The following is a 23,056-nucleotide window of genomic DNA, read 5'->3' as shown; positions in this document are numbered from 1 at the left end:
CCATGCTCCTCTTTTAAGTATGCTATTAAAAGCATATTGTCTTCGCTCAGGAATGTCTAATTGAAAAAAGAATTCTGCAGAATTCTTTCAGTTAAAATCAATCAAGCATCGTCATAGCTAGTAAAAATATATGATGCTGTCAGAAAGCAAAGAATGGTATTGTACCCCCTGGTCATTTCCAACGTGATCTTACCTAAGGGCAATATTCCATACAGTGGCAAGGAGAGGGAAGCCCATTTCTTTTCTCACTGTCCTGTCCAGCGCAAGCTGCGCTAAGCCAATGCTTTCTAGATGTGAGTCAACGCACGACCACTGTGGAGAGCTTAAATCATCTTTATTTAACTTCACACGCATTCAGAAGATCATTTACTCCCAATCAAGCTGATAGCTGGGTGGAAAGTTACATCTTGTGATCTAGGTCTGTTCTATAGCCATGGTGAGAAAAGAGATGGGCTTCTCTCTCCTTGCAGTAAGTGAAGATGGACAAAGAAACAGAAAAGAACAATAAAACTCCTATCTTTGTGCCTCTGAGCTCAGGAAATTACTCTTAATGAGCCAGTCAGAGGGAAGCTTCTGGGACCCCTAACTGAGAACTACAATTCCCTGGTGCAACTACTCTTAAAGATACACAGCAGTTTTACTAAACTACAGTTAACGCTGACTGGGGGAAGCGCACACTGTAGTATCTGTACATGGTGATTATATTCCCTTTACCAACCACTTATATCTTCTCTGGAGCTTAAGAACTCATCAATACATCATTCAAGGTTTTTTTCAGTTTCAGAGGATGGGGGCAGAACTCAAAAGACTGATAATATGAAGGGACTAGACAGTTTTTTAATTAACCTAGTTCTAGGTGAGAGTCTGAGAGATGCACAACTTTTCTGAGAATATATGGTTTCCTTTGTGCATTCTCTATGTGAGTTCTGAGTATCTAACTCAGATGGGTGGGGGGATTTGAGCAGCCAGGGGTTTTATGTTTGGTATTCATGACTGGTGTCCCTTGTTCCCAAGAGGAGATCCTGCAGGCAAGCAGTGCACACTGGTGTTCACCTGATGGTTTGCAGCTAGCCTATCTTACCATCAACAGTTCCCTGGTGCCCAGAATGGAACTTCCCCAGTATCTAGGAGGAAATTACCCAACGAGCCGGCACTATCCCTACCCAAAGGTGAGTCCCACTTCCATTCTCCCATGCAAAGAGATGGAAATAGTAGTTACAAGGACATTTATGTGCAGTTCCTAGAGCGTCCAAACAAAGTACCTTGCCTGTGCCTCAGCCTTTATTTTTATTTTTCTTGCATAATTGACCAGAAGCAGGGTTTTTTCAGTGGTGGTGCCTCATCTTTCAAAAAGCCCTCTCCTGCGAAGCTTTTACCCAGGCTTTTAACTAAGGGTTTTACCTACTGGGGATTACCTACAGTATTTTAAACTCCTCATTGTGTGTTTTATGCTGTTAGGACCGGGATGTTTTAATGACAATCACTTTTTTTTAATAATAGTTTTGTTTTATTGTCTTCATTTTAAGCCTCCTTGAGCCAGGTTGCTGGAGCGGTGGCATTTTCCCCCTAAATAAAATAAATAAATCATATTTGTAGAGCCAGCTATTAGATAGAATGCCTTAGCGTTTGTCCCTTCTCATTACCTGATCCTGAAACTCTAGTATCTGGTCATAGCAGTCCAAAGCAGAATCTCTGCAGGCCACAGTGCAAGAATTCCTGAGTTCTCCTATGCTGCTTCTCCCAAACCTCTCTTTGCAGCATCCAGTGCAGCTGTACCAAAATCAGAGCCTTCCTGACCCTGGAGAGAGAACAGCGTCTTCAGGGTTCCTTGCTTCTGTCAGCCGTAATCACTGACATTTCTCCTACTGTGTAGTAGAACCCTCAGTTCCTTAATATTTTATACTTTTAAGGCATTGATGATTTTTGGGTTTGCCCTAGGATCACACAACTTCAGTTCAGAGACCTGTGCAAGATGTTTATATTATATTATTTATTTATTTTATTCATTTATTTTGGTAGATTTATACCCCACCCTCCCCACCGAGGCAGGCTCAGGGTGGCTTACGTAAATATTTGAAACAATTTAAAACCATATACAAATCTAAAGTGCTATACATAAATTTTACATATATGACGGCGAACGATAATCCAGTATTCTCCATAGCAGGCATCAGTTAGTACAAGTACTTAATTGCTCTTCTCAGTAAAGCTGAGTTAAGCCATTCCTCAATCTGTTCATCATATCTGAGTACCCAGAAACATTATAGAGTATGGTTTGCCCACAGCATCCCACCACCTTTCTCACAGCTTGTGTTCACACTGGCATTGTGTGTTGTTTGTACAGCGTTGCTCCCCTAGCACATTCTGATGTGTCCTTAATTTCACTCTGTCGTGACTTTTCCCCCATCCTCTTAGGCTGGCCAGCGCATCCCATCGGTTCACCTTTTAGTGGTGAATCTGTCTGGGCCACTTGGCACCCTGGAGTTGCTTCCTCCTGAATCCTTCCAGGGCAGGTGAGTGGGGGGGGGAGGTGTTAGTGTTGACCAGCTGTGATATTTTCCTGCCCTAAGTCTAAGAAGCAGTGCGATGGTCGAGAGAACTCATTAAAACTTGGCACCCTTGAAAATACGTGATTTCTAAAACGCACAGATTAATAAGGAATAATAAACAGGAATTTGGCAGGAAACAGCACCCTCGTGCATAATCTGTGCAGGGTCCAGAAAGAGCCCAGTAAGATCTTGCCTTTCACCATATCTCTCAATATTTTAATTTATAGTGTTCCATCTATTCAAATGACCAAAATGAATAACAGAAACAAAAATCAATTGACAGCTATCAGTCCCTAAAGACTTGCCTGAATACTTTTTAAAAAAGATTCTTGAATAACTTCATAAATGCCTGCAGGCTGATACATTGACAGGCCTCCCTAAGGAGGGAATTTGAAATAGCAGAACTACAACCAGGAAAACTGAGCTAGGATCTCCCAACAGCACCTTCATGATCAAAGGTGACCCTGAGCTTCTTGAAGGCTGAATACATAGGTGCCCTTGAAAATGCTTTTCAGCACTTCTCCTGTGGCTGAGGTACATATGTGGAAAGCAGAAAGGAAATCCTAAACATGCAAGTACTATTTCTAATTGTGAAAAACAGACTGTTTTATATGTGCTTGTACCAGGCTTGTAATTTATTATTTATTTATTTATTTATCACATTTATACCCCGCTCTCCCCGCTGAAGCAGGCTGTGCAAAAAGGCTAATTTACAATCACATTCCAGCCTTTCTACACTTCACACTACCATGCAATTTTGGTCATAGGATGGGAGAAGAGATGTCCTGGGCTCAGATTATATATAGGGCTTTAGTGGTCAGGCTCAGGAAACATGGACAGCCTACGCCAGACTGGCTATATCTTAATGTCTAACGTGCAGCCTTTAATGTGAGTTTTGGTTAAAAAAAAACCCTTTGCTTTCCACATGCCTTGGTAAACAAAACAAGCTGGAAGCACTCAGTTGCTTAATTCAATGGCGGCTTAATGAGCTTGAATTGGTCCAGCTGAGCATTGAGACCCACCGTGGACACAAGCACACTGACAAAGAAAGAAGTCGTGAGTCTAAATTGGCTCTTACGTTGGTTCTTCCTGGAATATGTTGGTGTAGGAGTGGTCATGTCTTTTCAGTGTAGAAGGGAGGGGTCAGCATCTCCCAAGGCAAGCTGCCTAGGGGCCGGATTCCCTGTCCAGTGAGGTCAATATGATGGGCCCAGAGCCCAGGATGAACAACCTGGCAGTGCAAGATGAAAAGCTTTCTTTAGAGCCCATTTCAGATTTAACGCCAGCAGGGACACTAGCCAGGTTCAAAGCGTCTTTTATGCAACTCTGGCTCTCCCCCCTCCAGTAGCTTGGCTGGGAAGAGTCCTGTGCAATGACTCTAAGATATTTGAGGGTGTTATTTCATTTTGTTTCAGGAGTGGATTCTGCCAAATCAGAAACAGCATAGTTCTTACTTGGCACAGGAATGATACAGTTCAGAGCGGGGCTTGGAGTGACTGCTGCTGCTGTGTGAATGGCTTGGGCAAGGGCTATGTTGGCTGTTTGGATTGCTTCCTGATCCTCCACACCCAATGGCTTTTCTCCTGTTCTGTCCCCAGAGAGTACTACATCACCATGGTAAAATGGGTGGCACAATCCCGGCTGGCTGTGCGATGGTTAAACAGGCCGCAGAACATGTCTGTGTTGAGCTTGTGTGAGGCCACCACAGGGGCCTGCACTGAGGTAAGCAGCAGGCCTTGTGACTCTGAGCCTGGTGGCAAGGTACCAAGGGGAGAGAGGCTGCTTCCACACTTAAGTTGGATAAGTCTGGAATGGACAGTATTAGTTCACCCAATTTTAGAGAATTCAGACGATATTGTCAGCCTAGGGTTGCCAGCTCCTGATTGGGAAACACCTGGAGATTTGAGGGGTGGAGCCTGAAAAGAGCACGGTTTGGGGGGGGGGGGGTGAGGGAATTCAGTAGGGTGTAATGCCACAGAGAGCAACCTCCAAAGCATCCAATTGAACCTGGAGATCAGTTATAATCCCAGGAGATTCTCAGCCACCACATGGAAGGTGGCAACCCTATCCGTCAACCAGTTGTATTCGTCCAGTGTCAGTGGCTGCCTCCACACAGGGATTCCCCCCCCCCCCCCGCATGGCAAAGAAGCCACCCCTCATGAAAGAGGGACGGTGACACCATGCTCATTCCAGGAATGATTCATGGTGGTCTTGGGGCTTTCCCCTTTAACTGGGAGGCAAAAATAAACCTGTTTTCCTCTGGGTTAAAAGGGAATCTGAGTCTGTGTGGCGACTCCTTCCATCACCACTGGGGGGGGGGGAGCAGCAGAACTAAGCTCCATATTCAAAATGACATGCAGCAGTTTGCGGCCCAGGGTGCCAAATCTGGGTTAGTACATTCCTAGAGATGTAGGGGTGGAATTTGGGGATGGGAAGGAGCTCAGGCATGTGATGCCATAGAGTCCACCCTCCAAAGCTGCCATTTCCTCCAGGTTCCTGTGGTCTGGAGATCATTTGTAATTCCAGGAGAACTCCAGGTCCCACCTAAAGGTTGGTAGTCCTGTCACTGCCACATTTTATTTCTCCCCTTTAGTCCTTGAAAGGCTTCCCCCCCCCATTCCCTGCTGAGGCATGCTTTAGCATTACAGCATGGCCTTGTGGGGAAAGAGGGTTTCCAGGCTGCGGGGGGGGGGGTGTCTGATGTGATCACTGTCACGCCTGCACTTTTTGCACAGGTACAGCTGAGGTGTAGCTGCAAGTGGGGTGTAGATGCCTTTCCTGCTCACTCTTGTGTCTCTTGCTGCTACTGCCATGTGGCAAGGGTGTGTTTTCATGCCCTGGTGTGAAAGTCACCTGTGTTGTTTTTTATCTCATGGTTTATGGTGAAATTTTTACTTAATATACAATAGAGGAGAATTTTTATAATCATAATTGAACAACAGAGAAATTAATTAAAAAATGATGATCATGGGACTTGGGGAAAAAAAGAATTACTGAGCACTAAGTTTAGCTGAAAAGAGAAAGGGCACTCATTAAAGCCTTAATGACTGGGAGAAGAAACTGATGGAGGATATACTGCCGGAGTGAACAAGAAGTAATTCGGCAGGGAGAAGCTGGAGAACAAAAGAGGGAAGAAACAGGGCCTTTGCCAAACATGGAGAACTGCTAGATTTTATGCAGAATATACTGTTATATTCACTGCTGTGCTGTGTTTTAATTCCACTTATAAGTAATTGCAGAAAAAGGGTAATTTAAGACAGCCAAAAGTCACGGTGTGGAAGCAACCAATGCAAAGAGAAAAAAGCCACACTGACTAAGTTGTTTCCACAGGTCTGAGCAAAGAGGGCTCCTGGAGGTAAGGCAGAAGGTGCTTAGAGTCTGGAGGACCCCCAGGAATGTATACTTAAGCCCTCTTTGTGCAGGTTATTTGTCCCTTAATAGATCAGCCCTATTCAGGATGAGTGGGTGGATGTCGTCTGCTCTTTCAGAGCATGTCTGACAGTGAAGACATAATAGGCGGTGGTTCATTTTAATGCTTTTATGTCTATCCTCTAGGGGTGAGCACAGGATGCAGTAGTGCGATCTTTTATGTGATGTGCAGTTTGAACCAGAGGCTCTGCTAAAAACCTTGTGTGTTTCCTTTAGAAATACAAAGTGACCTCGGATGCTTGGGTGGACATGCAGGTAACAGACTTGACACCATTTTTGGTTTCTACTGTTGGTAATCCAGGTCAGCTGCATGCTCATATCTTAGAGGAACAAGAAACTTTCTGGTATTAGCATATGTGACCACTTTACACTTTGAAGTGCAAAACACAGGTGTAGTTGTCACATACTTGCAAATATGCACATTATATGGGTACACTAGACAAAGCTGGGATTGGATGCATCTACTCCCTAATGAGCATAACATTTGAATTGTGTACACACATTATAGATAACATACAAACATACTGGATGTACGTGCATACATCTGTTTGTAAGAAAGAACCAACATGTGTTTGCTTTACAAATAAACTGGAGGCCACTACCTGGGTAAATGTGGAGCATAAATCACATGTTTAGCTGTACCTGCACTGAATGCAATGTAAGAATTACAGAATGTACATACGAAGAAAAAAACCATGTACACTATAATGTGCGTATGCATATGTTCACCGTAATGTGTGCTCAGGGCTTGTGTGACAAACCTGGGCTTGTGAAATGGCCTCCTCTGTCCCGGCTGAAAGACTATCTGAGCCCGGTGACAAGAAATGTACTTGCCTTCTTTGTCCTGGGAGACGTATCTGCACTGAATGTCTCTGGGGAGCAGTACTAGCAGGGTAGCATTGGTTACCTTTCTGGAAATCTGGCTGCTATGAAAAGAAGCAACCCCCGTCCCCAGTCAGCTTATTGTGCAAAACAAACCTGTAGATGGAAATGCCCTAGGGTTGCCAACCTCCAGGTTGGACCTGGAAATCTTCCACTATTATAATTGATCTCAGAGGTCATTTCGGGGGGGATCGCAGTTTCCCCGGGTGAGGTACGGGGGGCGGGGCACATGACGAAGCCCCGCCCCCCACTTCCGGCCGCCCAGCTTCCGGCCCTCATTCAGCCAGGAGGAGGCAGGAGAAGAGGGAGGGTAAGTTGCTTCCTCCCTGCCTCTCCCCACCCCTGCCTGCCTGGGGCCAGGGAGGGCCTTGGCGGGGCTTCCTCGCACTCCCACTGGGTGGCCTTATGACACACTTCCGGTGATGTCAGGGGGTGTGGCATATGCTAATGAGTTATGCTAATGAGTCCCCCTAGCTCTTTTTCTACGAAACGACCCCTGATTGATCTCCAGATGACCAAGATCAGTTCCCCTGAAGAGAATGGCTGTTTTGGAGGGTGGGCTCTATGGCATTATATGCTACTTATGTCCCTCCCCACCCCAAACCCTCCCTCCCTAGTCTTCATGCCCAAAATCGCCAGGTATCCCAGCCCAGAGCTGGCAACTCTAATTTAATGCCCCAATTCAGACATGACAGTTGTCATCCAAGGTTAGACTTGAATAGGAGCTGTCATGAAAGGGGGCATCTTTTGCTTATTTTTTTGGAACACTGGTGTCGTCCCAATTTGTTTAAATCCTAAAGGAGAAAAATAGTTCATCAATTGGAAAAGACAACAAAGAGCAAAAAGAATGTCCTTTCCACAGAGAGCCTAGAATAGCCAGAGCTAGGTGTATTTTATACTTAGAAACAGATGAATTCTGTGCCTTGAATCAAGGATACAAATTGAGTATATTTATTTGCTTGCTTATTCTGCATAGTCTATTATTCATTGGGTAGCTGTGTAGAAGGAAAAACTAGAGAAATCCTGCCTACTGGAAGTCAGGTTCAGACTGAGTTTGCCAGCTTGTGATCAAAATGATCTCTATGGCAATACTGACTAGAAACTTATAAACTTGCTTTCTTAAAAAAATTGAAATCTCAGGTTCTCAGGATGCTGGAGGGGGAAAGGCCTGCCCCCCCCCCAAGGATGTTCCAAGTATTCTTCCATAGAATTTTTCACTTACTTTAAACAATAAAACTTTCTAGTCCTTTTACTTACATATTCTCTACCCCATTAGACTTCGACCCATGAAAGTGATCTACTTGAGATCCTGGAGAGCTGGTGGTCAGAAAAACCAAGGGCCTGACTTACAAGGCAGTTTGATAGCTTGTGTGAGGCAGGGTAAACCCCAGCCACATCCCATAAACTGGGATATCCTGCAGTGCAGCCACAGCCTTGTTCTTCTAACAGCAGGGGATGCCAGTCTTTTCTGAAGATGCCGAAACTCTCTTTCTGCCAGTGCCGGTGAAGCAGGGGGCCCGAGGAGAATTCCACCACGTCACCATGCTTTCTACACAGGTAAATCTTAGCCAACTGGTTGATCTAGTAGTCCACTTTTTAAAAGATAAAATTTTCATCTAGAGAGACTACAGACCTGGCAGATCAATTCCCTGTGGGCCAGTCTAAGCCTCCCAGCCCATGCAATGGGCCATGATGAGATATTTTAAATTCTGTTTCCACTCTAGGGTTACCAGCTGTCCAGAAACAAACCCAGCCTTGCTTGCTCCTCTTTCTTTGAAAAAGGTTCAGTGTGCTATGTGGAGGAAGGTAGTGGCAAACCACCTCTGTTAGTCTTTTGCCTTGAAAACCCTGTGAGGTCACCATAACCCGAAAGCAACTTGATGGCACTTATATGCACCCAATATGCAGACATCTTCAGATGAAGCGTTTGGTGGCACAGATTTGCATTTCCAGGTTGTTAAAGGGAGACTACAGGGATTGGTTGGCCATTTGACTCCCACCACAGACACTACCTCCTATATAGGGGGCAGTGCCACAGAGCTCCTGCCACAGCTCTTGGGTTGCTATTTGTTTGCTAATGAGTCTTGTGCGCCTTTCAGATTAGCATTGCAAGCAGAAATTTAACTGGCAAAATGTTTCATGGCATGGGTAGGCTAAGTTGAAGGATGCTTCTGTCTTTCTGCCTATCATATAACTTAAATGCACAGGAGCTCTGCCAGGAAAAACCGTGGAAACCTTTAAGTGTTCTCAACTAGATAGTCCTGAAAAGCATGAGCTGTAGCTGGCAGTATATAAGACGAGTTTTGAGCTGAAAAGACGATTGGATGAAGAGAGCCAGTGTGGTATAGCTCGGAGTGTTTAGGTCTGAATTCCCACTCTGTCATGGAAGCTTGCTGGATGACCTTGGGCCAGTCACTGTTGGCCTAACTTCTTGTTGAGAGGATAAAAACAGAAGGAGAAGAAAATTATGTAAGCCACTTAGGTCCCCATTGGGAAGAAAAACTGGGTATAATGAACCAAATAAATAAGTGATTCCCAGAGAAACTGTACTGTTGAAAGATTATACAGTAGTACGTATTCAGGGACTCTAAGAGTTGAAAGGAATTGACCCCCAGGCATTGTAAATAATTGCTTTGTCTGCTTACTGAATTCATTTATTTAAAAAACGAATGTCCTTCCTCTCCAGAGATGGATTTGTGGCAGCTCACTGCTAAAAGAATGTGTAGAATAGTTGAGTCATGATGACTTAGATCTTTATGAGGCAGAAACCAAAAAGAAAAATATATAATGCAAAGACAGTCAAATCCAAACGATCATTAAGGCCTTCAGGAGGTAACGGGTCTAATGTGGAAATCCAAAAGGCTTCCCTCTGAAACAACAACTTATCAATATTATAAGAGTGATAAGGCCTAGACTGAATCTTCTCAATAACAAAACATTTGAAATCAGTGGGTTGTTGTTTCAGAGAGAGGCCTTTTGGATTTTCACATTAAATACATTACCTCCTAAAGGCCATAGTGATCATTTGTGTGGTGCTGCTCCTTGGGGTGTGGGGGTGCAGGCGAAGCAAAGACGACAGGATACAAGCTTGCAGGAACTGTCTGAAACCTCTCGGCTTCCCAGCGTTTATTTATAAGCTCCGTTTTCCCCCATTTCCTCCCCCCCTCCTCTCTTCCTCCGTCTATCTGCGTAGAGGAAAGTTTCAAGCATTCTAGCATCCTTAAGGAGTGTGTGAGTGTGTGTGTGTGTGTAAGCTCTCTGTTATCTGCCAAGGTCACACTGACTGGTAGGCAATCACCAGACTTCTCATGCTGTTAGCACACAAATACTTCTGGATTCCCAATCTCCAGGCAGGAGAATCCTACAATTTGGATTTGACTGCCTTTGTGTGATATATTTTTCTTTTTGGTTTCACGGCTAAAAGAATACAACAAAACCAAACAGTGCAGGGGGTGAAAACAACATAAAAAAACAAAGAGCAGCCTAAAATAATATCCATAAAACTGTCCCCAAGGGTAGAAGAAGAATGTGAAAACAGCTTAAAAAAAGATGGAACCCCACAGTGATTAAAAAGACAAGTTTCAGCCCCGGTACCTGAAGGACAGGAAAGCGGGTTAGGAGCTAGGCAAGCCTCAAGGGGGAGGATGCTCCAAAGGCAAGGTGCCACCTCTGAAATAGCCCCGTCTGATCAGACAGCCCCCAGTCTTTTTGCTCTTGGAAATGGGATGCTGGGAAAGTGACAGACTGTTCATCATGGAAACTGGGCATGTATGCCATGGCAGGAGGTCTTGCCAGCTTTTGGAAAATGCACCCTGCCATTGTGCCCTTTCATAGAAGCAGACTTCAGCGGGTGAGAATGTTTACCTGCATGCCTGGAAGAGCTTCACCTGCTGATTTTGTATAGATCCAGCTGCTGTTAAAAGCACAAGAGCAAGTCTGGCCAGGGATTTTTCTGGTCATGTGTCAGCTTTTGTTCATTGGGAAAGCAGCTCAGGCATGTTCAGGTCAATGCTCATGTACCTTGAAGCCCCCTCTTCAAGAACAGTCCACACATTCCACCTTGCAGGCTTGCCACCTGTGACTTATTTCAAAGCCCTGTTTCGTGTGAATAGAAATATTCACAGGGTAGATGATATGACCTGAAATTACAAGAACCAATTCTATTAGAAATCACCATCCTTGTAATGTATGAAAGAACTGTTCGTGTTCTGACGCATGCAAGAGGTCATTCCTTTGCAATGTCCTGGCGGGTTCATTGTTCTGGAGTTCTTCAGGTGACAACTCTGCCTTTCTGATTCCTGGTCTGTTTTTGTTTTCCTTTATTGGTCCTTCTTCTAGCCATTGAAGAGCAGCCTGGTATCCAGGCATTTCCTTACGTTACTTGTTTATTCGACTTTATACATAAGGAACCATCATGCACCTGTAAAGTTTAGAAGGTGAAGCTTTTCCTGACATGGCGATGAAACAGTGGGAGCCTGCTTTGGTTCTGCATGGCAGGCACATAGATTTTTTTTTTAAGTAACAGCACTCGTGGGGAAAATGTGTGAGTCTCACCACATTTCCTTTTTCTCTCTTGCCAGCCCAGCCGCAAGGAAAGCAGCGTGCGCCTCCTGACCTCTGGAGACTGGGATGTGATCAGGATCCTGGCCTACCAGGAGCACAACAAGCAGCTGTGAGTCCCTGAAACGAGACAGGGAGGGTTCAGGGTGTAGTGGCAGAGCCTCCGCTGTGCATGCAGGAGGACACGGGTTCAGTGCCTGGCATCATCAGTAACAAGGATCGGGAACCTCCCTTTTCTGCCTTAGGCCCTGGAGAGCTGCTGCCTGTCAGCACAGGCCATGTTGAACCATGGACTGGTGGCCTGACATTAGGCAGTTTCATAGGATCCTTGCCTGTACCAGTTCCTCAACAAGTGGGGGGGGGCAAGAGCGTCTGATTGAATCTCTCCTGATTCTTAGGTACTTCCTAAGTGCCGAAGATGGTCCCTCCACTAGACACTTGTACAGGTGAGTAATACGACCTGCGTGAAACAAATTACATTCTTGCCACAGTGAGCCAGTTAATCATAATAATAATAATAATAATAATACTTCTTTTTATATGGCATATTTCAAGTATTAAATCAGCTCACATGCGTGTTCTCTCCGTTTTTATCTTTGCTTGAAGAGGCTAAGTTATAGGGTTACCAACTACGGATTGGTAAGTTCCAGGATGTTTGGGGACAGTGGTGCTTGGGTAAGAGAGAGAGAGAGAGAGCTCAGCAGGGACGTGATGCCACAGAGCCCACCCTCTGATGCTGCCCTCTTACAGTATGGAGATCAGCTGTAATCCAAAGAGAACCCAAGATCTCCCCAGTCCGATACGCCAACAGTGCAATCCTTGCAAGGATTATGTAGGTTAGATCAGTGTTAGCCTCATTTTGCCTATGCAAGGCTGAGGCCTAAGGCTATCTAGTGAATTCATGGCCGAGGTGAGATTTTTTGGGGTGAGTGTGCAGGGCTATTTTTGGGCACGAACGCACAGGAACGGAGTTCCGGCTGGCTCCCAAGTTGGCCACGCCCAGCAGGAACTCATTAGCATAATAGGCCACACCCAACAGCAGAAACTCATTAGGATTGGCTACATTAGGGGTGTGCGGCCTAACATGCAAAGGAGTTCCTGCTACAAAAAAAGGCCCTGGGTTTTGACAACAAACAAGGTAAACAGAATAAGAAGCAAAAGGTGGGTGTGGCTGGATAACCACACTTCTGGTAACATGGGGGTGCGGCCTAATGTGCTAGTGAGCTGTGCTGTCAGGGGTGTGGCCCAATATGCTAATGAGTTCCTGCTGTTGGGTGTGACCTATTATGCTAATGAGTTCCTGCTGGGCTTTTTCTACAAAAAGACCCCTGGACTGTGTGTGTGTGTTTGCATTTGTGTGTGTGTGTGCACGTGTGCCCATTCCTGGAAGTCATGGCAACCTCTGCCGACTCCTACTGGGTCACGGAGGACGTTCAGAGAAGTGGCTTCTGGCTCTGGCCTCCCGGTCTTGGTATTCTCTGGAGGTCTCCCATCCAAATACCCTGCTTAGCTTCCAGGATCTGATGAGACTGGGCTTGCCAGGGCTATCCAGGTCAGGGCATGGATGAGATGAGATTTGATCACCATCTTTGATGTCTTATTTACATGAGAATGGGCCAAATAATGATTAACCCAACATAGCTATTTTAAAAAAAAAAAAAACCTTCTATCCCACCTTGTCTCCTCAGATTCAAGGTGGTGTACAACTGTTACCAGCAGCTAAAAAGAAATACCAAACGTATCTTCCCCTGCCCACCACATGAAAATCTGAACTGGGCCCTAATCGTCATATGTTAAACTTCAGGCCCTCTGGCCTTTTTGCAATGATAACATGCTGCCACCTAGTACTATTGATAAAGAATGACACCTGAGCAAATCAGAGATTTCTGAATGAAATATGGAAACCCTCATAGGAGGACAATTTTAGATGAAGGTGATCAGGAAAGAAACAATCACAGGGAAGATGGGGATATAGTTTATGGGAAAGAATTCTTCCTCATACCACCTACACCTAGCGTCCACAGGTGGGTTTGTAGTATTATCACTAGGTAAAGTGGCCAGCTTTTCAACTGACTCCTCATAGAATCATAGAGTTGGAAGAGATCTCCAGGGTCATCTAGTCCAACCCCCTGCACAATGCAGGACATTCACAAATACCTCTCACACACACCCATACCCCTAGTGACTGCTGTTCCATGCCCAGAAGATGAGAAAGAACCTCCAGAATCTCCAGCCAAACTGGCCTGGAGAAAAATTGCTTCCTGACCCCAAAGTGGCGATCAGCATTTCCCTGGGCATATAAGAAAGGGCTACAAGAACCTAAGCACTGTAGCACTGTAGCTGTTCTTGTGGTAGGCAGCTTTTGGTAAGAATTGTGTAGGCTGCATTTTAACCTCACAACCATCCTGTGAGGTAGGCTCAGCTGGGAGAGAGTGAATAATAATAATAATAATAATAAATGATATTTCAATTTATTAATCGCTCAATCCTGCAGAGCTGCTGGCTCTGAGCGATTTACAGTTACTCAAATACACACGGGACTAACAATGATTCAAAGGGGTAAGGGAGGACAACATATAAATCTTTAAATCACATACGTTTGCAGCCAACGGGGAGTTTGTTCAGCAGTAAGGTCAGACATGTTCCAACAGCATTTTTCCCTCAGCGTGGTTTGATGTCTTCAGCTTTCTCCAGGACTGCTTCAGTTGCAGCACAGCACTGCCACCGCCTGGCCGGACAGCCCATTACAGGCTTTCTTGATGCCGAAGAGTTCTTTCTAGGCTTTCGATCTTATGCGCTGGACCTTCCGTTTGTCGGCTAACACCTCCCCCACTGGGGGATTTAGTGTGCCCACCCTCTCTAAGGAGTGGTACCCATTTTATCTACTCGCCGAAGCTTTCGAACTGCTGGGTGGATGGCGAGCTGGGGATAAGGCTGGTAGCTCATACCAGCATGGGGCTAGAACTGACAGTAGTTCTGTTCAGCTCAGATGTTTTAACCAGAGGATAAATCCCCTGTGCCACCGCTTAAAAGAGATTACATGTTTTCTAGCCTCTGGACGACTCTGGCTTTTTAACCATTGATAGTAAGGAGACTAGGGCTGAGAAGGCCAGGAAGCTTCCTCCCTCTTAAGGGGCAGGGTGCACGAAGGGTGTCAGAGCAAGAAGAGAGACTCAGTATTTCTCTCTCTCCTTTTTGCTGAATAGCATGGACCTTGTTGGCTCCTTCAGCCGCACCTGTATGACCTGTGGCCTGCGACTGGGCTGCTCCTTCGTAGACATCTCTTTCAGCCCTGGACTGGGACATTTTGTACTGTTCTGCAAAGGTGGGTCTCTACAAGAATACCCACTCATGTTTGCCAAACAAATGGGCACATATATTATTTCTGTAGCATGGGACTCACTCACTCGCATGGTATTAAGGTACTGCTGCAGCAGTTAGAAAGCTGAAATTTGGTACATCTTCAGTACCTTGTTAGGGAAGTCTGAAAATGGGATATATTTAGTTCTGTCTTGTGATATCTGAAATATCAAAGCAGCTTCCTAACAGCAAACTGCATTTTGACACAGAACAAGCCAAAGCTCAAACGAGACAGACTGTTCAGATGGGGTGCTTCCAACAGGTCTTTTGCAGAAAGCTGAGGGATCAGGAATTTAAGTCCGTAAATGTAACAAGCCACATATGCATGGGACTTCACAGAGCCAGTTTGGTGTAGCGGTTAAGTGCGCAGACTCTAATCTGGGAGAACCAGGTTTGATCCCCCACTCCTCCACTTGCACCTGGCTGGATGACCTTGGGCAAATCGTAGTTCTGATAAGAACTGTTCTCGAAAAAGAGCAGTTTCTGTCAAGAGCTCTCTGAGCCCCGCCTACCTCACAGGGTGTCTGTTGTGGGGAGGGGAAAGGGAAAGGAGTTTGTAAGCCGCTCTGAGACACCTTTGGGTAGTGAAGGGCGGGGTATAAATCCAATCTCTTCTCTTCTTCTTCTTCTTCACTTGCTTGTACAAACCTCAGGACTGATTCATACATTACAAAGTTCATGTAAGACTTTGTGCAGCCAGGCTCTGGGAATTAATTCCCAGGCGTGTGTGGGCCCAAGTCAGGTCAGGACTGTAGCATACAAGGAAAATAGGTTTAAGCCTCCCGCACCCCTGCACCCTTGTCCTGACCTGAAACATGCTGTGGAGCTGCTGTTTGCATCTTTGAGGAACTACTGCACACAAGTTTCCCCAGTAGGGAAAAGTGGCCCCTAGGACTCTTTCAGGTTGTGAAGATGGCACGCAGGGCGTGGAAAGACTGAAGCCAATCTCCTTGTGCACTGAGATCATGACTTGAATCAGGTCCCCCATGTGCCTGGGAACTGAGTTCCCAGCATGGAATTTCAGCACACATCTCATCAAAACTCCTTTGGGCAGCCTTGTGTCTACCACATGGACTTTGTAACATGTGACTCAACCCACATGTCAGATTAGAGGAGAAGGAATCTGCAAGGGGACACAGGAATTCGGCCTTCCCCACTTCTCAGGTGGGGACATTTTTTCCCCATCCAGGGCCTTTAATGATGGGGGATGCTGAGAACAGCATTCACCGTGGGAAGAATGGTGCCTGAGGGCATTGATGCCCTTGGAATTCTCTATACCTTTCTCATTCCCTTGCCAGATGTAGCATACCCACCCACTGGAAGGACTGTGAGTTTAGTTGTTTCAGGGCCAAGTGTGAATCTCCAAGTGAGGCATTTTATATCCTTTTCTCCAGACAGGCCAGGAACTGAGCTTTCCCCCCCACCCATTCCACATTGTCTTGTGCCCAGGACTGTTATGTGTCCAGTATGGGTGAGAAGACTAGGCTTCAGGAATTGTTGTAAAGGATGCTAGAACTGGATGCTAGAACTCTGAGCTGGAGAGAAGCTGATGGGGACAGCAGATCAGGCTAAAGGGCTCCTTATTCTGTAAGAACAGGGTGCCAGAAGGCATGTTCTGAATGGCCTGGAGCAGACTGCCCCAGACCCCTGGGGACTTCAGGCGCACTGAATATGACTTCTGCCCAGGGCGTGCACCTTGCCAGTCCCATATTTCACCAGACACAGTGCTGGGTCAGTGAGAACCACAGTGTGGAAAATTGCATTTGGGCTCCCTTGGCCACGCAGCTTGCTCTGGCAAGCTGAAAGAGGTAGCCCCTAGCCCCTTTCCCCCAGGAATCTGGATGCACCAAGAGCGAGATTAAATCACGCTGCAGATCTTTCGGAAAAGTTGTGACCCTGTTCAATCAAGCTCATGTGTTGCATGGTCCTTCCTAGATTCAGGGCATATATCAATGCAAGCTGTGCTGTCTGTAGTACTGGGAGTTTATACTTGCACGTGTATTTTGATGGATATACACTCAGGAACATAGATGCAAATACACCCATGTGTACTGCTGCTATTTACACTTTCATGTTTGAAACAGGGAAATCCCAGTCCTCCTAAGGTTCACAGTCCGTTGTCGGTAAATGATGGAAGAGCACTGGGGGTCTTAAAGCAAGAAAACTGGAAATTGTACCCATCTAAACCCTATCTGCATACAGTTGTGTGTAATTGCTTATGCTGTTCCATCCAGCATAGGCTATATCTGCATTTCCTTCACTCTACAGGACCTGGAGTCCCTCAGGTCTCTCTTCATCATACAGCTGACCCACATGGTAAGTTTGAGACCTAGGAGGTGCTTAATTTTTATCAGAGATGAGCAGATTCTCGCAGGGTCATTTCATTTTGGTTTTACGCTTTTTCCTGTAATCTATTGTATTTTATTAATACTGTCAGCTGCCTTGAGCTCTGTAAGGAAGAAAGGTAGCTAATGAATATTTTAATTAAATAAATAAATAAATAAAATTTAGGGTTCAGTCCTTCTCTGCTTTGGGGGATTTGATCTAAAAATCTTGTGAACTTCAGTGCGGCAGAATCCTAGGATGGAAGAGGGATCCACCCTTTGCCTCCTCCCCCCCCCCCCCCCCCCCCCGTGTCTGATCACTGTGTATTGTTATTTCCAAGCTGAGGTTCTCCTCCTTCTGCACTTCTTAGTGACTCTTTGCACAATTCAATCTGCAAGAACTTCTTCTTTTACAGTCTTAAAACTGTAACATAAACTCTGCATATGATTTAGAGTTCAGTAACCACTCTCAGAAATAATTGTTTTATCCCTTCTGTTTAAAAAAATCTTTAACATATTTGACAAACTTGTTTTTTTATTGGTGAAGACATTAAATTCTGCAGTAATAAAAACCTAAAGAAAAGATATTTTAAAAAGGAAAAGTAGAGAGAGGACAGGAATTTTTTAGACCTCCAAGATAAGGAAGAATTATGTACTACAGAAAAACATACACAGAATTCTTTATGTCTCAATAAAGATATTATTTTATTGTCCCTGAAAAAAGAGACTGCAATGTTAGAAGTCACTGTTAAGACTAGCCTGGAGAATTAATACAATTGTGTAGAGAAGCATTGGCTTTTAAAGACTGGCATCCACAAATAACTTTAGAGGGTAAGTGGGAGGCTTTTCCAACCATTGCCTATCCAGTTGATGTCTGTTTCATTTCCCCCCACCCCAAGACTTTCTTCTCCTGGAAGAGAACCGACTCTTGCAAGATAGCCTTATGCATAAGGAGACACCCCTAGTAGAACTCCGGACCCTCCGCTTAGCAAGCTATGGTAAGTGTGCCACAGTGTGTGTCCCCCAAGCTGGCTGACCCAAACTCTTCAGCTGCCTGGGAAGGGCCTGGCTTGGTATGGTTGGGGGGCAGTTTCTGGTGGAGTTTGGAGCCATGGGGATTTGGTTTAAATTGTGGCTGAACTGGTGGTGGATCTGTTTTGTAGCGATCTAAACAAGGCCAAGGATCGTCAAGGACCTTTAATCAGTTGCATAGACAAGGAGAATGTTTGGTGCTGTTTCTCCCATTAAGGAGCTGGTGTGTGAGAAAACAACTGAGATTCTTCATCCTATGACACTATCGAAGGCACAGAAACCCTGTTCCAGGCTGAATCTGGCAACCTGGGTCTATGTTACAGCAAGAATGCTGTTCAAAAGCTGGGAGGACCTGATGCATGAGGTGCAAGAGAGGGAGTTGGTAGTAGTCCAGTGTGGTTGGGGGCAAAGGCTATGTTTCTGGTGTCAGGGAAGTAATTTGGAATAAGCAAGGTGTTGTATACTAAGCTTGGCCAAGCCCACACGCGGTCAGGCGAAGGGCCCTCGCTTCGCTCTAAGGAACAATAGACCAAACGGATCGTATCAGAGGGCTAGGATCCAAGGTAGGACCTATGGAACTCTTGGCTACTGTAAATATCCTATCACTGGTGAAGGGTGTGTGCTTGGGTGTGGTTTGACTCCTAAATATAAGCCGGCCTGCGAGCCGGCATTCTCTCTCTTGTTCTACATCTCTAAATAAAGTGTGAGCTGAATCACTTTGCTATGCATCAGGCTCAGTACTTTTCACAAGGACAGTGCCTGGGGTCATGATAAGGCTGCTCTGAGGCAAAGTTGGGGTTTCAAAAGCAGTTTGATGTAGTGGTTAAGTGTGCGGAGAGAGAACCAGGTTTGATTTCCCACTCCTCCACTTGCAGCTGCTGGATGACCTTGGGCAAGCCATAGTTCAGTCAGAGGTGTTCTTGAAAAGAGCAGTTTCTGTCAGAGCTCTCTCAGCCCCACCTACCTCACAGGGTGTCTGTTGTGGGGAGGGGAAGGGAAAGGAGTTTGTAAGCCACTCTGAGTGAAGGGCAGGGTATAAATCCAATTTCTTCTTCTCTTATTACTATTATTATTGGCGTCAGGGAAGAAACAGGGTGCTATTATAGCTTCTCATTGTGAGTGTCAGGGTCCATTGGGAACTATGAAAGACCCATGATTCTGAGGCAGAGTCAGTCGGAGTCAAAAGTCATAAGATTCTGGAACTTTTGATGTTTTGGTGATTTGTCATGAGGAAGGATGTTGGAGTAGGGCAGGTCATGGGATCACCTTTCTATACTCACAATTCTTTTCGTTCTTCTTTCCCTCACAACCTAGACTTGTCTGTGCGTGTGACCTTGCCACCTCCAAACCAGTGTGTTATCTGTCCATTGCTACTGATGCTGTAAGTGATACCTGGCCCTCACCTGATTCTCTTAGCCACACCTCCATGTCCTAACTCCACATTTGTGCAGCTGTTATCCTATCAGCAGAGATGGCAGCTGGCTAGATGACCTCTGGGAATGGTGCAGCAATACTGCTAGAGTGAAGATGGAACAAAGGAACTTTAACTCTCAGTTGAGGGGGATTCCTCAGTTGGGATTGGCACAGGCAAATGGACCTGCCTTTGCCTGAACTAGGCGGGAGCACATCCGGCCTGTGTTGAAAGCACTGCACTGGTTGCCAATAGCATACCGGATTCGCTTCAGAGTGCTGGTTCTTACCTTTAAAGCCCTATATGGGCAGGGTCCGACATACCTAATGGACCACCTTTCCCCATATGTTCCCCCAAGGGCACTATCGTCGGGGATGCAACATCTCCTGGTGATGCCAGGCCCCAAAGATGCCAGGTTTGCTGTAACCAGGGCCAGGGCTTTTTCGGTGGCGGCTCCTACCTGGTGGAATGAGCTCCCGGAGGAGATCCGGGCCCTGCGGGACCTTGTGCAGTTCCGCAGGCCCTGTAAGATGGAGCTCTTCCGCCAAGCTTTTGAGTAGGAGCCGCCACTACCGCACCACCACTACTGCATCACCATTACCGCACCATCATTGCCGCACCACCACCACTAACTGGGTTAGGTAACATCTTGGTGTGTGATGGCCCTGTGACAAGTTATATATAATACCGTGTGGAACCCATACCACTGAATTGAGTCTAACATTCCCAGGAGGCCATGGAATTGGGACTACCATCCCCAGGATACCATCTTGTGATTGAAAATCTTTTTGTAACATTTAGAGCACTTTATGTTGTAAATGTTGGTTTTATCTTGTTTTTACTGTTTTTACTACTGACATATGTGCCCTATTTGTGAGCCGCCCTGAGCCTGCTTGCGGGGAGGGCGGGCTATTCATTCATTCATTCATTCATTCATTCATTCATTCATTCATTCATTCATTTAATATATTTGGCTTATATACCGCCCTGATCCCGAATAAATAAATAAATAAACTACCCTGCACCGTCCAAAAATAAGCACTCAAATGATAGCTCATGGCACACGGAGCATAGCTCTTTTTTCCCCTTAATTGGTTTTACAGAGATGAAGGCTTGAGTAGACATAGAAATTTAAAGGAACTATTCAAGAAGCAGGCTTAGTGAGTACGGATGGCTACTTCTGTGATCATGAGGCTGAGGGGGTTTGAACCCCCGGCCCTCCTTGCCTCTGTTAGTGGTTGTCCTTTCAGGGGTATGCTTTAACTGGCACTTCCCAAGTCTTGGGTAGCAAATGTGTGTAAGAGGTGCTGCTAGTCCAAAAGGGTGGTGTGTCAGACTCAAGTAGACTACAGTTGATGCCCCCTGAGCCCGCCACCATTCCCTTTCTTTTTAAAACAAAAACAACAGTCCTACCGGAATGCAGTACCTAACTATTGCTCTCACCCCAATTACATGCTAACATCTGACAACTTAGTAAAATTTCGTGCAGTTCTTCACTTCTGAGGAACATCAATAGGCACTTGCTCATCTGAAATTAGGAAGAAGCGCTTCCAAGTCAAAGGAGATGGGGATGGCTCTAAAGTGAGTTTGAACCCAAGAATCTGTTGGGGTGGTGGTGGTGGTAACCAGTGGTCATAGCCCAGCCCCTCTTGGCCATCAAATCCTTCCAGCTAGCTTAAATATCCGTCCCTGCTCTCATCTTGCATAGCAAGTCACCTGAAATGACCATGCTGCCTTTAGGTATCTCACGTATCTCAGTATGCATATTGATCTTCAATAAGATTTCACTGGCCCCTGCCACACGGCCTCTTTAAGGCGCGGCTTTGAAAAGCCGCACCAACGTTGACACGGCGCGGCGGGATCCCACGGATCCCCCGGGCACGCCGCCTTTTCTCCCCGGCGCGATCAAACGCTGGGGAGAAAACACAGCCCTAACCGGGGGCCGGCCGAACTGCGCATGTCCGAGCATGCGCAGTTCGGCTCCGGCCCGGGGTTGTGCCGGCGCAAGGACGCGCCGGCGATCAAATGTCCGGTTTGCCGCGGCGCGTCCATTTGAACCACCAAAGTAGGTGGCTCAGTTTGCACCGGCTCATCCCGGGAAAGGGGCAGTTTGGGTACGGAAGCCGGACGCTTCCCAGATGTTGTGGTGTGATCGCGCCGGTTTGATCCGGCCCCAAACTGTCCCGCTCCCGGACCAAATCGGTGAGTGTGAACGGGACCACTGTTGCCCAAACTCTTTTTATTTGGCATATGCATCCAGGCTTTGTTAGACTTTATTAGGCTTGCTTTATATTGTTACCCAAACTAGACCCAGAAAGGGGGAAATTAGCTTTAAAAAGGGTTCCAGAAAGGAATTATGCAAGACCTTGCAGCCTCTGTAAACCAGGGTGACTCTCAGTAATGGTACCCCAAAATAAAATTATGAAGAAAGGGAGTGGGAGTGACTGTAAACACAAATAACTTTATTGCATACAAAATAAAAAGGAATGCAAATATAAAGAACCTACAATAGGCACCTGAGAACTAATACTGAGAACTAATGCACACATGCACCAACATGCACACACATATAAAAGGTAGGAGGGAGGAAACTGGGTAGTTTTAGGAAAGGGCCATATGACCTTACATCCTGGGCCTCAGGTCTGGAGAGGTCCAGGGGCAGATGTAGCTGAGGTCCAAGAAGCAGAGCGAGGAGCCAGCTAGGCAAGGAGAAAAGGCTTGCGCAGTCCAGCAGGGGTTCTCAGCAGTTCTGAACAGCAGAGATCTGGACCGTGGATCTCTGGCTATGGCATGGGGTCCTTCTTTTATGGACAAAAGACTCCCAGGGTAGGTGACATCTGGGCCATCCTGGCTTTGGATTGGGTCAAAATAAAAATGTTGAATCTCACTGGCTAGTTTAAAGTTAACTGCTGTTAAAATTTGGCAGGAAAAAGAAAAGAAAATGCCTTGATGTGAACCAAATCTGCATGGGCACGAAGAGCCTGGGTGAGGCAACATGATTATCATACTTTAATTCAGATTCAGGTGGGGTAGCCGTGTTGGTCTGAAGCAGCAGAACAAAGTTTGGGACCAGTGGCACCTTCAAGGCCAACAAAGTTTTATTCTGGGTATAAATTTTTATGGTTCGGCTGGAGGAGGGTACAGGCCGGGTCCTCACATAGACGTAGGTTACTGTCTGTAAGAATTGTTTGTAGTTTTGTATCTTTATAAAGCCAGCTCTGTTGGCATGGCGTTCACCACCACCCTAAATGTCTGCATCCACTTGGAGACTAGGAAGTGCTCTTACCAAACAACATTGAGATTAGTGCTTCAGCTCTTAGAATGAGAGCCCTGTAAAATGTGTTTAACTGCCTCTTCTTCACATTTTCAAGCAATCTTACTTATTTCATTGGCTTCATTCGTTCTCCTTTCTGTTTCTCAGCTCCCCCCCTACAGTTGCTGTCAACTGAAGCTACATTTCATACATTTTTCACAAACTGCATCCCATCCTTCCCTCAAAAGGGAGCCAG

The 23,056-nt window shown here is 45.9% G+C and overlaps 1 protein-coding gene across 1 annotated transcript in view; it reads left to right on the top strand.

Moving 5' to 3' along the window:
* Nucleotides 1-989: 989 nt before the first annotated feature.
* The window catches only part of LOC107120889 (zinc transporter ZIP10-like), a 72,805-nt gene continuing 50,738 nt past the window's right edge, over nt 990-23,056 (top strand). Inside the window, exons 1-7 of the mRNA XM_015423652.1 lie at nt 990-1,169; nt 2,416-2,513; nt 4,148-4,271; nt 6,195-6,279; nt 8,359-8,417; nt 11,441-11,532; nt 13,334-13,444. Of these exons, the coding sequence (XP_015279138.1) occupies nt 990-1,169; nt 2,416-2,513; nt 4,148-4,271; nt 6,195-6,279; nt 8,359-8,417; nt 11,441-11,532; nt 13,334-13,444 (749 nt within the window). The remainder of the gene's footprint in view (nt 1,170-2,415; nt 2,514-4,147; nt 4,272-6,194; nt 6,280-8,358; nt 8,418-11,440; nt 11,533-13,333; nt 13,445-23,056) is intronic.

The sequence above is a fragment of the Gekko japonicus genome, unplaced genomic scaffold (genome assembly GCF_001447785.1).
Source record: "Gekko japonicus isolate JY-2015 unplaced genomic scaffold, Gekko_japonicus_V1.1 scaffold33, whole genome shotgun sequence".
NCBI lineage: Eukaryota > Metazoa > Chordata > Lepidosauria > Squamata > Gekkonidae > Gekko > Gekko japonicus.
Note: the sequence above shows the minus strand (reverse complement) of the source record. Positions and strands in the feature narration are given on the sequence as shown.